The 13,444-nt window shown below is 44.9% G+C and overlaps 1 protein-coding gene across 8 annotated transcripts in view; it reads left to right on the top strand.

The window, feature by feature from the left end:
• Window positions 1-13,444, top strand: part of PTBP3 (polypyrimidine tract binding protein 3) — a 226,861-nt gene that overhangs the window by 137,574 nt on the left and 75,843 nt on the right. For all 8 annotated transcript variants that reach the window (XM_089670937.1, XM_089670941.1, XM_089670939.1 and 5 more), the window contains 2 exons: window positions 955-1,121; window positions 12,745-12,891. In XM_089670937.1, coding sequence (XP_089527063.1) covers window positions 955-1,121; window positions 12,745-12,891 — 314 coding nt within the window. The remainder of the gene's footprint in view (window positions 1-954; window positions 1,122-12,744; window positions 12,892-13,444) is intronic.

Raw genomic sequence — 13,444 nt, forward strand, 5'->3', positions numbered from 1 at the left:
CAGATTCCTGTGAATGAAAAAACTGCCATGGTGGCAGACATACTTTGTTTGAATGATCTGGGAGCATGCTGCTCAGCACGCATGTAGTTCATTCAGTCGTTCTCTAGCTTTCTAACCGAAAGCTGGTATGGGGATATGGGCACAAAGTTAGAGGAAAACTGTGCAGAAGTCTGACACTGACCGCATACAGGTTTGTTTTTTTTTTTTTTTTTTTTTTTAATTCTTTCCTTGCAGCTGTTTTATCCTTGCAAACTTTTTTTTCATTCTCCCCCCTCCCCCTCTTCTTTTTTTTTTTTTTTTTTTTCAATAAATATTGTGCTTTTATTAGTCATTAGCACCTTTTAATTGGCTTCTGGTTAGTTGCTTACTTGTTGTTTAGAGTTCAGTTTTATAGATGAATTGTAATAGTTTCGTGTTCCTTTTTAAAATGTAATTGTTTTTTTTAATATTAGTCTTACAATTAAAATGATGCAAGCAACTGTAACACAAAGAGCATCATGAGGCAGCGAGAGCACAGCAAAAGCTGCTCCCCTCTCTGATTAAAAATTGGTCGCGGCCAGTCTGAACAGGCATTCAGGGGTTAGAAACTGCTGTAGTTCATTTAGTTGTGCTTATTAATTTCAGCTTCAGATCTGGAACTCTTTTTAAAGTATTTTCTTGAGGTGCTAGGAAAGGCCTGGAAAACTTGTGAAAATGAACCAAGAGCCCTACCTGGGGCTGCATTGGATGTTCACAAAATAAATCTATATATATTATAATATTAAAATAAAATTGACATACAAAATGTGTGTACATTCTATTTACACATCTGCAGACTCATAGATGTGATTGGTGGACTTTACCACTTTACACTAATGTAAGCCTCTGGTGCAGGCACTTACTGATTATTTGTTTTTTCGCAAAGCATTTTAATGATTCGATTGCTTATTTGTGTTTTTTTTTTATTTTTTTCAGCTAATGGGAACAATAAAAAATTTAAAGGAGATCGCTCACCTTGCTCTCCATCACGAGTTCTCCACATCCGTAAGATTCCAAATGAGGTCACAGAGTCTGAAATCATCTCATTAGGTCTGCCATTTGGAAAAGTAACTAATCTTTTGATGCTGAAAGGAAAAAGCCAGGTAAGCACCATTGGATTCTGAATAATAAAGTTGTCTGTTCTAAAACACAGGAAACACCTTCACAAGTGTATGGAAATAATCTAAAATACTTTGTGGTGTAAAAATTGTGATGCTTAGAAAAATATGACCTGTCAGTGGTTTTGGAGGGAGGTTCTGGTCAGGTAGACAGTTAAACTAAGCAAGGAATGTAAGCTCATTATATTAGTGGTGCAGCAATGTGTTGAATGGTTAGTACTTCTGCCTTCATGCAATCGCTCAGTTCTCAGGCTTATAGCCGGTGGGGACAGCTGCAGCATCACACCATTGCTGTAGCATGGAGGGAAGTATGTATGTATGTTTTTTTCATTCCCACATTTCTCCTTTTAATCCTTTGTAAATATGTACTGTAGATGCAAAGGTTGCCAGGTGAAATGATAAACCATCTTTGTAGCTTATACTTCTAACAAGTGCAATGAATGGGGCAAGTGTTAAAGCTTCTAGGGTGAGAGATGCCTAGAGAGGGCACAGTTTAAGTAAACGGGTCACTGAGCCTCACAGCCCTCTTTTGAAGTACTGAATGCTAAAATGCCAGAATCTGCTCACTTTTGCACTCAAAGATGAGGAGACTTTACTATGTGTTTGTGTTGCCATTTACACAGCATATTGAAAAGTAATACAAAATAAAATTCTTACTTTTCTAGGTGTTTGTTTAAAGCAGGCCTCGACTGGACTGCAGCCTATAACCCCTGGCAAAAAGTATGGAATCACTACTCGTGGACAATGTTCATTCAATTGTTTCCTTATGTACGGAAGAAAAAAAAAAAAACCAATTACAGACATGCCTATTTTCATTTAACATTCCAATCTTTTGGCTTTAAGAAACACTTAAAAAAAAAAAAAAAAAAAAAAAAATTAAAACGAAAACTGCAGTCAATTGCAACTGTTTTTGCAGATCAAGCAGAGGAAAAAAAATATGGAATCACTCAATTCTGAGGAAAATATTATGGAATCGCCATGTATTTTGCAGTTGTAAAACAAACATCTGCATCAGATTACATCTGCTAATTAGTCTGCAGTGAAAAAAAAAAAAAAAGAGTGCTTGCACACCTTGGTGAGCTGTTGCACCAAGCTGATTGGCATGAATCATGGCTCCAACACTAGAGATGTCAGTTGAAACAAAGGAAAGGATTATAAAACTTCTTCAGGAAGGTAAATCATCACGGAATGTTGCAAAAGATGTTGGTACAGATTTTAGACACAGCTGACTGTGAACAACCAAGTACAAATCAAATGGGAAGGTTGTAAAAAGGAAGCCTACTGGTAGACCAAGGAAGCCATCAAAGCGTCTAGATAGAAAACCTATATCAATATGACTTGAAAATAGAAAATGCACAACAAAACAAATGAGGAACAAACGGGCAGAAACTGGAGTTTGTCTGTGACCGAACTGTAAGGCATCACCTAAAGGAAATTGGCTTTTCTGTATGTAAGTTCCAATGAAAATTATCAACACCTAAACAGAAAAAAACAAGGTTACAGTAGGCTAAAGAAAAGCAATCATGGACTGTGTATGACTGGATGAAAGTGATATTGAGTGATGAACCACGAATCTGCATTGGGCAGGATGATGATGCTGGAACCTTGTTTGGTGCCGTTCCGATGAAATGTATAAAGACGACTGCCTGAAGAAACATGCAAATTTCCACAATCACTGGTGATATGTGGTTGCATGTCAGGTAAAGGTTTCAGGGGAGATGACAGTCAATAAATGTTCAATAAATGCACAAGTTTAGATTTTGGAAACTTTTCTTATTCCATCAATTGAAAGGATGTTTGGTGATGATGACATCATTTTTCAGGATGATAATGTATCTTGCCATAGGGCCAAAGTCATGAAAACTTTTGTTCAAGATAGACATATGTCAATGGCATGGCCTGCAATAGTCTGGACCTCAATCCAATTGAAAATCTATGGTGGAAATTAAAGAAAATGGTGCATGACAAGGTTCCAACCTGCAAAGCTGAACTGGCAACTGCAATAAGAGAAAGTTGGAACCAGATTGATGAAGAATAATGTTTGTTGATAGTTAAATCCATGCCTCAGAGAATTCAAGCTGTTAAATTCAGAGGTGGTGCCACAAAGTACTAGTTCCATAATATTTTCCCCATTTGAGTGATTCCATATTTTTTTCCTCTGCTTGATCTGCAAAAACAGTTGCAACTGACTACAGTTCTCTTTTTTTTTTTTTTTTTTTGTGTGTGTTTCTTAAAGCCAGAAGGTTGGAATGTTAAAATAGTTTTGAGGCTGGTCTATGATTAGTTTTTTTTTTCTACACAATTAACCACTAGCCTACAGGGCACTTATACTCCCTTCCTGTCCAGGCCAATTTTCAGCTTTCAGCGCTGTCACACTTTGAATGCCAATTGCGCGGTCATGCAACACTGTACCCATATGAAATTTTTATCATTTTTTTGAGACAGAGCTTTCTTTTGGTGGTATTTAATCACCTCTGGGATTTTTATTTTTTCTTAAACAAACCAAAAACCACTGAAAATTTTGATAAACGTTTTTTTTCTTAGTTTTTGTTATACAATTTTGTAAATAAGTGATTTTTCTCCTTCACTGATGTGCGCTAATGAGGCTGCAGAGATGGACACTGATAGGTGACACTGATGGGCACTGATTAGGAGGCACTGGTAGGTTGCACTGATGGGCATTGACAGGCGACACTGATGGGCACTGAAAGGCAGCACTGATACATGACACTGATAGGCGGCACTGACTGGCACTGATAGGCGGCACTGGAAGCACTGATAGGTGGCACTGACTGGCACTGATGGGTGACATTGAAAGGCAGCTTAGATGGGTACTGATATGTGGCATTGATGTGCACTGGTATGCACTGATATGTGGCATTGATGTGGAACTGATGGGCACTGGCACGTGGCACTGATGAGCACTGACTGCTGGCACTGATGGACACTGACAGGTGGCACTTCTGGGGCCACACTGATCATCAGGGCACACTGATCATCAGTGCCGTGATGATCAGTGTACATGTCCCCTCCGCAGAAAGCCGATTACCGGTTCTCCTCTCCTCCCGAGCTGTCAGCGTGACAGCTCGGGAGGAGAGAAATGCAGATAACCGGCATTTCCGTGTTTACATGTGATCAGCTGTGATTGGACACATCTGATCACATGACCGAGCCGACATCGTCAGCTCTTTCCGTGATCCGCTGTGTCCGAGGGACAAAGTACACTGGCAATCGCCGCGCTGCGCGCTCCCTGAGCCGCCCAAGCGCAGTGATAATGGAAGGACGTCATATGACGTCATCAACAATGTTTAGGTAGGTGATATGAGTCCAGTAACATCCACATGAGTGGCAGGACCAAGGTTTCCTAGCAGAACATTGCCCGAAGCATAACACTTCCTTCACCAGTTTTCTTTCTTTCCATATTGCATCCTGGTGCCATCTCTTCCCCCAGGTAAGTGATGCCCACAAACCACATGATGTAAAAGAAAATGTGATTCATCAGACCAAGCCACCTTCTTCCATTGCTCTGTGGTCCAGTTCTGAATCTCAAGTGCCCATTGTCGGCGCTTTTCCATGTGGACACGGGTCACACTGACTGGTCTGTGGCTACCTCAGGGACATGTTTTCTTGCTGCCAAATATATCCCACCAACTTTCAGATGGCACTGTAATGAGATAATCCGTTATGTTCACATAACCAGTGAGTGGTCATAAAGTTATGGCTGATCGGTGTGTGTATGTGTATATACAGTATGTGTGTGTATAGAAGTATATAATGTTAAGCATGAAACATCATTTTCTAGCAGTTCAGATTTCTGCTGGACTTTAGTCAATAACCAATAGATTGAACCAGCAGTTTTGCTAATGCTGTATGGGTTTTTTCTTGTTTTGTTTTTTTTCTAATTGGCATTTTTACAGTGTGCTTCCAATATCTCTAATCATACATGAGCAGATAAAATGTTTTCTCTACCAATTCTTCCACCCCCTCATCAACATGCAAATTAACTAAATAAAGCCTTTCTATTTTCATTACATACATTATTTTAGGCCCAGTGAGGCCATCGTTGAGTCTCTGCTTCTCTATGCAATGCAGACAGATCATGGCTGGTGGGAGGGGCTGGCAGGATGTTGTATGTAGCTTCCAGAAAACATCACAAACATCACAGCACCCTGCCTCGGTACTCCTATTGAGTGCCCTTAGTCCTGATGCAAACAGTGGTCTTGCTCCTGAGGGGAGAGATAAAAATATCAAAATGCCTTGATTGGTGGATGTCAGTCTGAGTGACCATTGCTACGCAGGCTGCTTTTGCATGCAGAATGCTCAAGGTTAGATCCACATGTGATGCTGGGCCCCAGTAATTGAAAGATTTGAAATCCAACGAATGAGAGGAGCTGGCCAGGGGCAGTCAGGTTTCGGAGAAAAGGGCTAACTTATGCCGAATGCCAACCAGTCATGAAATAAGGCAGACCCTGTCTGACTCGTTGCTGCTTTTTGATGCATGTTGTTAAAGATAGTATGTAAAGCTGTATTCATCAGTTAATCTTTTATCAGTTATTGAAAGTTTTTGTTGCTCTGTGTGGGTTAGTAATATTTTAGCACACTGATGTTTCAGAACTTGCAAAAGGGAGTCTTGTGCAGCCACAAGGTTTGAAGCCTTGTAATTGCAAATGAGGTAAGGTACCCTTGCACAGTAGATGAAAGCCTTGGCCATAACATATGACGATCTAATCTCCATTAGCTACCCACAGATTTTTTGCCTAAAGCACTGAGGGGAACGGAGCAGGCTCAAGACACAGATGTCTGAAAGTGTGGTTATAGTTTCCTTGTGTTTTGCTTTTTTTTGGGGGGGGGGAGGGGGGGTTGGCGCTTAATCTTTTTTTATTTTAAAAGGAAAAAAAAAAAAAAGCTTCAATACTTTCAGTGTTACAATAGGTATGTTTAAGAATAAATGCGTTCAATTGGCCAGAATATTAACATATTAACCTGTTAGCACTGGCCTTACATAGGCTGGTCAGCGGATAGGCCTTAATGCTGAATGGCGCTATATGTATGTATGTATGTGTGTGTGTATATGTATGTGTGTGTATGTATATATATATATATATATATATATATATGTGTGTATGTATGTGTGTGTGTGTATACATATATATATTTTTTTTATATTATGGCCAGCGGCGTATTTGCCGCGGGGTAAACAAGGCGTTTGCCTAGGGCGGCACTTTTTAGGGACACTTAGTACAGGGGCGGGCAGCAGGCTGCTGTGTCTTACCTGGCTCCGTGTCCCAGTCCTGGAGGTGCTGCTGGAGGAGGGGGTAGAGATGTCCGGTGTCTTCATTTCCCTGGACACGATGTGTGGGTGGGAGAACATGCCGCCCCTGTCATCTGGCCACACCCTCCGGATCACTGGACAGCCTATGGCAGCTTGTACCTCCCTCTGCAAGCTCCGTCTCCTCACCGGTGATTGGGCGTCAGAACTGTAGCTCAGGAAAGGCACACAGGTGGCCAATCACCTGCAAGGAGGTGGAGCTTGGAGAGGAGGAGCCAAGCGGCAGAGCGAAGATCGAGTGAGGGAGCAGCCGGAGCAAGTAAAGAAGACAGCTGACCGGTAAGTGTGCCGTGCAGATGGTGCTGCTGCAACCAGGTATGCTGGCTGTGAATGGGAGAGGGAAGGAGCCTAGGCTGGAGCAGGGGTCAGCAAGGTAAGTGTCATTGGTGTCAGTGGTGTCAGTGGGAGGAATAGTGCCCCAACATTGGTGTCGCTGACACCAACGATGGGGCACTATTCCCCCCCCCCCACTGACACCAACGATGGGGCACTATTCCCCCCCCCCCACTGACACCAACGATGGGGCACTATTCCCCCCCCCCCCCACTGACACCAACGATGAGGCACTATTCCCCCCCCCCCCCACTGACACCAACGATGGGGCACTATCCCCCCCCCCCCCACTGACACCAACGATGGGGCACTATTCCTCCCCCCACTGACACCAACGATGGGGCACTATTCCTCCCCCCACTGACACCAACGATGGGGCACTATTCCTCCCCCCACTGACACCAACGATGGGGCACTGTGTCTCCCCCCACTGACACCAACGATGGGGCACTGTGTCTCCCCCCACTGACACCAACGATGGGGCACTGTGTCTCCCCCCACTGACACCAACGATGGGGCACTGTGTCTCCCCCCACTGACACCAACGATGGGGCACTGTGTCTCCCCCCACTGACACCAACGATGGGGCACTGTGTCTCCCCCCACTGACACCAACGATGGGGCACTGTGTCTCCCCCCACTGACACCAACGATGGGGCACTGTGTCTCCCCCCACTGACACCAACGATGGGGCACTGTGTCTCCCCCCACTGACACCAACGATGGGGCACTGTGTCTCCCCCCACTGACACCAACGATGGGGCACTGTGTCTCCCCCCACTGACACCAACGATGGGGCACTGTGTCTCCCCCCACTGACACCAACGATGGGGCACTGTGTCTCCCCCCACTGACACCAACGATGGGGCACTGTGTCTCCCCCCACTGACACCAACGATGGGGCACTGTGTCTCCCCCCACTGACACCAACGATGGGGCACTGTGTCTCCCCCCACTGACACCAACGATGGGGCACTGTGTCTCCCCCCACTGACACCAACGATGGGGCACTGTGTCTCCCCCCACTGACACCAACGATGGGGCACTGTGTCTCCCCCCACTGACACCAACGATGGGGCACTGTGTCTCCCCCCACTGACACCAACGATGGGGCACTGTGTCTCCCCCCACTGACACCAACGATGGGGCACTGTGTCTCCCCCCACTGACACCAACGATGGGGCACTGTGTCTCCCCCCACTGACACCAACGATGGGGCACTGTGTCTCCCCCCACTGACACCAACGATGGGGCACTGTGTCTCCCCCCACTGACACCAACGATGGGGCACTGTGTCTCCCCCCACTGACACCAACGATGGGGCACTGTGTCTCCCCCCACTGACACCAACGATGGGGCACTGTGTCTCCCCCCACTGACACCAACGATGGGGCACTGTGTCTCCCCCCACTGACACCAACGATGGGGCACTGTGTCTCCCCCCACTGACACCGACGATGGGGCACTGTGTCTCCCCCCACTGACACCGACGATGGGGCACTGTGTCTCCCCCCACTGACACCGACGATGGGGCACTGTGTCTCCCCCCACTGACACCGACGATGGGGCACTGTGTCTCCCCCCACTGACACCGACGATGGGGCACTGTGTCTCCCCCCACTGACACCGACGATGGGGCACTGTGTCTCCCCCCACTGACACCGACGATGGGGCACTGTGTCTCCCCCCACTGACACCGACGATGGGGCACTGTGTCTCCCCCCACTGACACCGACGATGGGGCACTGTGTCTCCCCCCACTGACACCGACGATGGGGCACTGTGTCTCCCCCCACTGACACCGACGATGGGGCACTGTGTCTCCCCCCACTGACACCGACGATGGGGCACTGTGTCTCCCCCCACTGACACCGACGATGGGGCACTGTGTCTCCCCCCACTGACACCGACGATGGGGCACTGTGTCTCCCCCCACTGACACCGACGATGGGGCACTGTGTCTCCCCCCACTGACACCGACGATGGGGCACTGTGTCTCCCCCCACTGACACCGACGATGGGGCACTGTGTCTCCCCCCACTGACACCGACGATGGGGCACTGTGTCTCCCCCCACTGACACCGACGATGGGGCACTGTGTCTCCCCCCCCCCACTGACACCGACGATGGGGCACTGTGTCTCCCCCCCCCCACTGACACCGACGATGGGGCACTGTGTCTCCCCCCCCCACTGACACCGACGATGGGGCACTGTGTCTCCCCCCCCCCACTGACACCGACGATGGGGCACTGTGTCTCCCCCCCCCCACTGACACCGACGATGGGGCACTGTGTCTCCCCCCCCCACTGACACCGACGATGGGGCACTGTGTCTCCCCCCCCCACTGACACCGACGATGGGGCACTGTGTCTCCCCCCCCCACTGACACCAACGATGGGGCACTGTGTCTCCCCCCCCCCACTGACACCAACGATGGGGCACTGTGTCTCCCCCCCCCACTGACACCAACGATGGGGCACCATCATTGGTGACAGTGGGAGGAATAGTGCCCCATCGTTGTCAGTGGTTGGAGCCTAAAGAGAAAGGGGTGGAGTTTGCAGATGAAAGGGTGGGGCAAATTTAGATGGGGGGGTGCCCGATTTTAGTCTTGCCTAGGGCAGCACAAAACCAAAATACACCACTGATTATGGCCATGTTAAAATGACTAAATGTGCTGTGAGAGCGCTCCCTGCATGCTCCCAGCATGTTAGGCGGTGGGGATCAGCTTTCCGATCATGTAACCACTGTGACAGCCAATCACAGCAGTCACATGACCTGAATGTCTGCCTCTCAGCTTTTAGAACCCATAAAGGGCTGGGAGGTGATTGGCACCAAGGGTAATTCTGGCCAGTGGAAAACTTTTATGTGTCAACTATGTGTGCATAGCCATATAGGCTAACTGGTGCTTTTACAGGCATTAAAAAAAAAAAGAAGAAGCTGACTGCCTGTATAAGTGGTGTTTTCTAAGCTTTGTGTGCACGAGGCCTTAAAGCTTATTATTATTTTATTTTATTTTTTTACATTATTGTAATAACAAACACGTCATACTTGTTCTATGCAATGTTCTATTCAGTGTTACTGTCTGCCCTCTTGATGATACTGGGCCGCTTACGATAGGGGCAGATGTGTGAAGGGGGGAAGGGAGTGCAGAGAATTAAGGTAAACTTTTTGGTAACCCCCCAGCTAAAAGAAAGAGAGTTTCCTTTTTAGTTTGTTTCCAGAGATAAAAGAAACAAAGTATCCTTTAGCTCCAGGGAAAGTGACAGCTAATTCTGTGAGCTATAGTGAAAAAAAAAAAAAAGCCGGTAATTGCATTTAAAAATCAGCACTGACATACACTTCGTATTGCAAAAAAAATTTGTAAACCGAGGTATTATTTTCAATGGATTTTCATTAGTAAACTGAAAACCATGTTAACCTAGGCGTTCATAAACCGAGGTACACATGTAGTCTGTTGTTTGTCTTCATATTTATATTTTGCTTTTCGGCTTGGATCTGTCTTAAAGAGTAACTACACTTTTGTTGAGAAAAAAACTTTCCCCTCTGGATGATCTATGTACATTGCAGAGATTTTAACAAACTTTGTTGTACATTCCTACCTTTTTGTTATTCTGAAGAAGTAGTTGTTTGTATCTCTGTGTCCATGGGCAGAGTGAATCTAATGGGAGTGGTTTTATAATTATCAGTCAGCTGCCGCACCTTCAGGTCTCGAAAGAGGGAAATTTGCCAGGGTCTGCATCCCTTTTTAGATGTGATTTCCCTTTGCGAGTATCTCACCAAAAATGACAAGTTCCGCTATTCCGCCAACCCCATCCCCCCCCCCCCCCCTTCCTTTGGCAACATTTCGATTTTTTTTTTTTTTTTTTTTGAGGGGGGGCAGACAGGCAGGTAACTGGTTTTGACAGGTACCCACTCCCACTTCCACTCAGATTGCCTAGGGGATCCAAATGGAAGTTTGCTTTTCTATATGGTTTAGCATTGAGTTTTTAATGTACTAGAATTTGATAATACTGTTTAGTATTAATAGCTCCATGGCTAGCACTTTATCCTTGTAGAGCTTAAAGGGTAAGTGCACTTATTCTTTCTTTCCTGACTTAAAGTGATTGTAAATGCTAAAACTGTAGGCTGTTTTTTTAATTAAAAAAAAAAAACAAAAAAAAACAAAACAGCTATATACTTACCTGCTCTGTGCAGTCCTTCTCTTCTCTGGTCCCCCACTGGCACTCCTGGCTCCTCTTCTTCTGCGAGTGCCCCCATAGCTTGCTGCTTCCTATTGGGGCACTTGCTCCCAAGCCCTGCTGCCTACGTCTATAGACACAACGCAGCTGGATCTCACTCCCTTGCCACTGGCTTTGATTGACAGCAGCTGGAGCCAATAGCTCCGGCTGCCTCAGCAAAGACTGTGAGACCAGGAAATGAGGGAACAGAAGAGCTGCAGACAGGCAAAGGGCTGGATCGAATGAGGGCTCAGGTAAGTAAAAAGTGAGATGTGGTGGGGCTATTGATGCCTAAGCATTTTTTTACCTTAAAGGATAATAAATGCATAGTTAGTTGTAGGTGAAAAGATATGCATTTATGATTTATTTTGTAATTTTTTTCCTAGGGAGTCTGCAGAGAATTACACCCACAATCATCAGATTATGGGTGCAATGCAGGGCTCCTGAAGGCTCTCAAGATAGCCAGGTACGGGTAGGCTGTTACCTGAGAGCAGGAAGAATCAATGAACTATAAAGGTGCCCACCACCTCCCTCAGAGTTTGAGAACTACAAGCCATCCACCATAATGGCTGCTGGTAGCTGTAGTTAATTCATTCACAGAGAACTGTGTGGGAGCCCCATGCGGCCACGTGCTTTAAAAAAACTGACAGCGGTCTGTAGTGGCAGCCTCCATATTTGACATCATGCAGGTTTTAGTTAAGTCTTGAGTTCAATACAAAGTATTTTATTGTTTCTACTCAGTGTGTAATACAGTCATTCTCTCCCAAAAATGACTGTGTGCGTAGTTTTGCAAGCAGGGACTTCAGATGATGATTTCCTTTGGGGGCAAGGACTAAGGCAATAGATAACCTTCTTCCTCTAAAACCATGTTGAATGTGTTGGAATGAGGGAAATTAAGCTAGATAAATACACATGGTCACTTTTATGTAGAATACAAATTGCACCCATCATTTTTGAATGAAGGTGAGTTCTTGCCGGCTATAGCAACTAATCATATTTTCCATTGTAATTTTCTATACTCTACTGTCTAAAGACCTATAGAAGCAGGAAATATGTGCTCTCTCCTGCAATGGCTGCTGTCAGATTGCACAGAGCAGATGGCCTGTGATACAGAAGTAGCTGAGGAGTGAGCATAGTGCAGTCTTACTTTTTTCATTTGACAGGCAAACACTTTTAATGTGACTTTTTTGTTATGCTCTATCTGATAGGCAGGCTTCTATAGGTTGGCAACTGGTGATTTTTAGTTGTTCCGGTCTTTACTTTTTACACTTGGATTTACTTTCAGATTCTGCAGTAATCTAAAGAAACTGCTGATTTTAAGCATAAGCACAGTTTTTTCCTTTCTTCCTTTTGCATAAATTAAACGGAGATGTCAAAATTGATGTATCTGTGTGCATTATCTCATTTATGCATGTAAATAGTTTATCTTCCATTATTTACATACATAAGCCTTTTTCTGTAGGTGCGCAGGTATAAGGTTTTTGCATTCTCTGTAATTGTTGTGTGAGTGCTATTTATTAATACACATCTAGGAATGTACTTTATTATAAATATATTGAGTATTCTTTTTGTTTTCCCTTCTTTTAATTTTTTTTCCCTCAAATAACCTACATTTTAAGCTCTGAAAAACTAAATGCACCCACAGAAAACAAACCTTTAGCGATTATCTCAAGATTGTAGTGCTTAATAATGAATTTTTGGGTTTTGTGTATTCTCTGATTTTTGCAGGCTTTCTTAGAAATGGCTTCCGAAGAGGCAGCTGTAACAATGGTGAATTATTACACCCCTCTCACTCCTCATCTCCGCAGTCAGCCTGTCTACATTCAATATTCAAATCACAGAGAGCTGAAGACTGACAATCTGCCTAATCAATCAGTGAGTACTATTTCTTGTAACACCATTGGAAACACTGGCAGGTGCACTGTGTTCACACACTGTGGCCTTACTCACATTTGTGACTAGGCAAGAAGCAGTTTTTTTTTCCCGCCTCTGACAGTCATGTTTTAAGGAAACCAGTTTTAAAGTAAAACCTGTGCTCAGTAGTTAGTTTGCTTGGGTGTTTCTGCCATTTGTAGTTTTTGGTCACTGACTCCGCAGCTGAAGTCAGAATTCTTTGCACCCACACCTGTCCTTATGAATTTAAATGATTGGGACAGTACAAGAAACCGACAACTAACACTTTTTTTTTACTAGAAAAGGTCGGCAATAGCCATAGCAGCCTACTTAGAGGTTTGTACAGAGAGTTGCTAATGGAGTAATTTAATTTTTTGTAATGCATTAAGAACTTAAAGGTTTCTTGATTCCATGGTTTTCTTTACATGTTAGAATATTGCGTACAGGCTTCAGTATAATATAGATAGAATATATGTATGTATGTATGTATATATATATATATATATATATATATATATATATATATATATATATA

This window comes from Staurois parvus, unplaced genomic scaffold (assembly GCF_062004578.1).
Source record: "Staurois parvus isolate SC_StPar_1 unplaced genomic scaffold, SC_StPar_1.0 ptg000096l, whole genome shotgun sequence".
NCBI lineage: Eukaryota > Metazoa > Chordata > Amphibia > Anura > Ranidae > Staurois > Staurois parvus.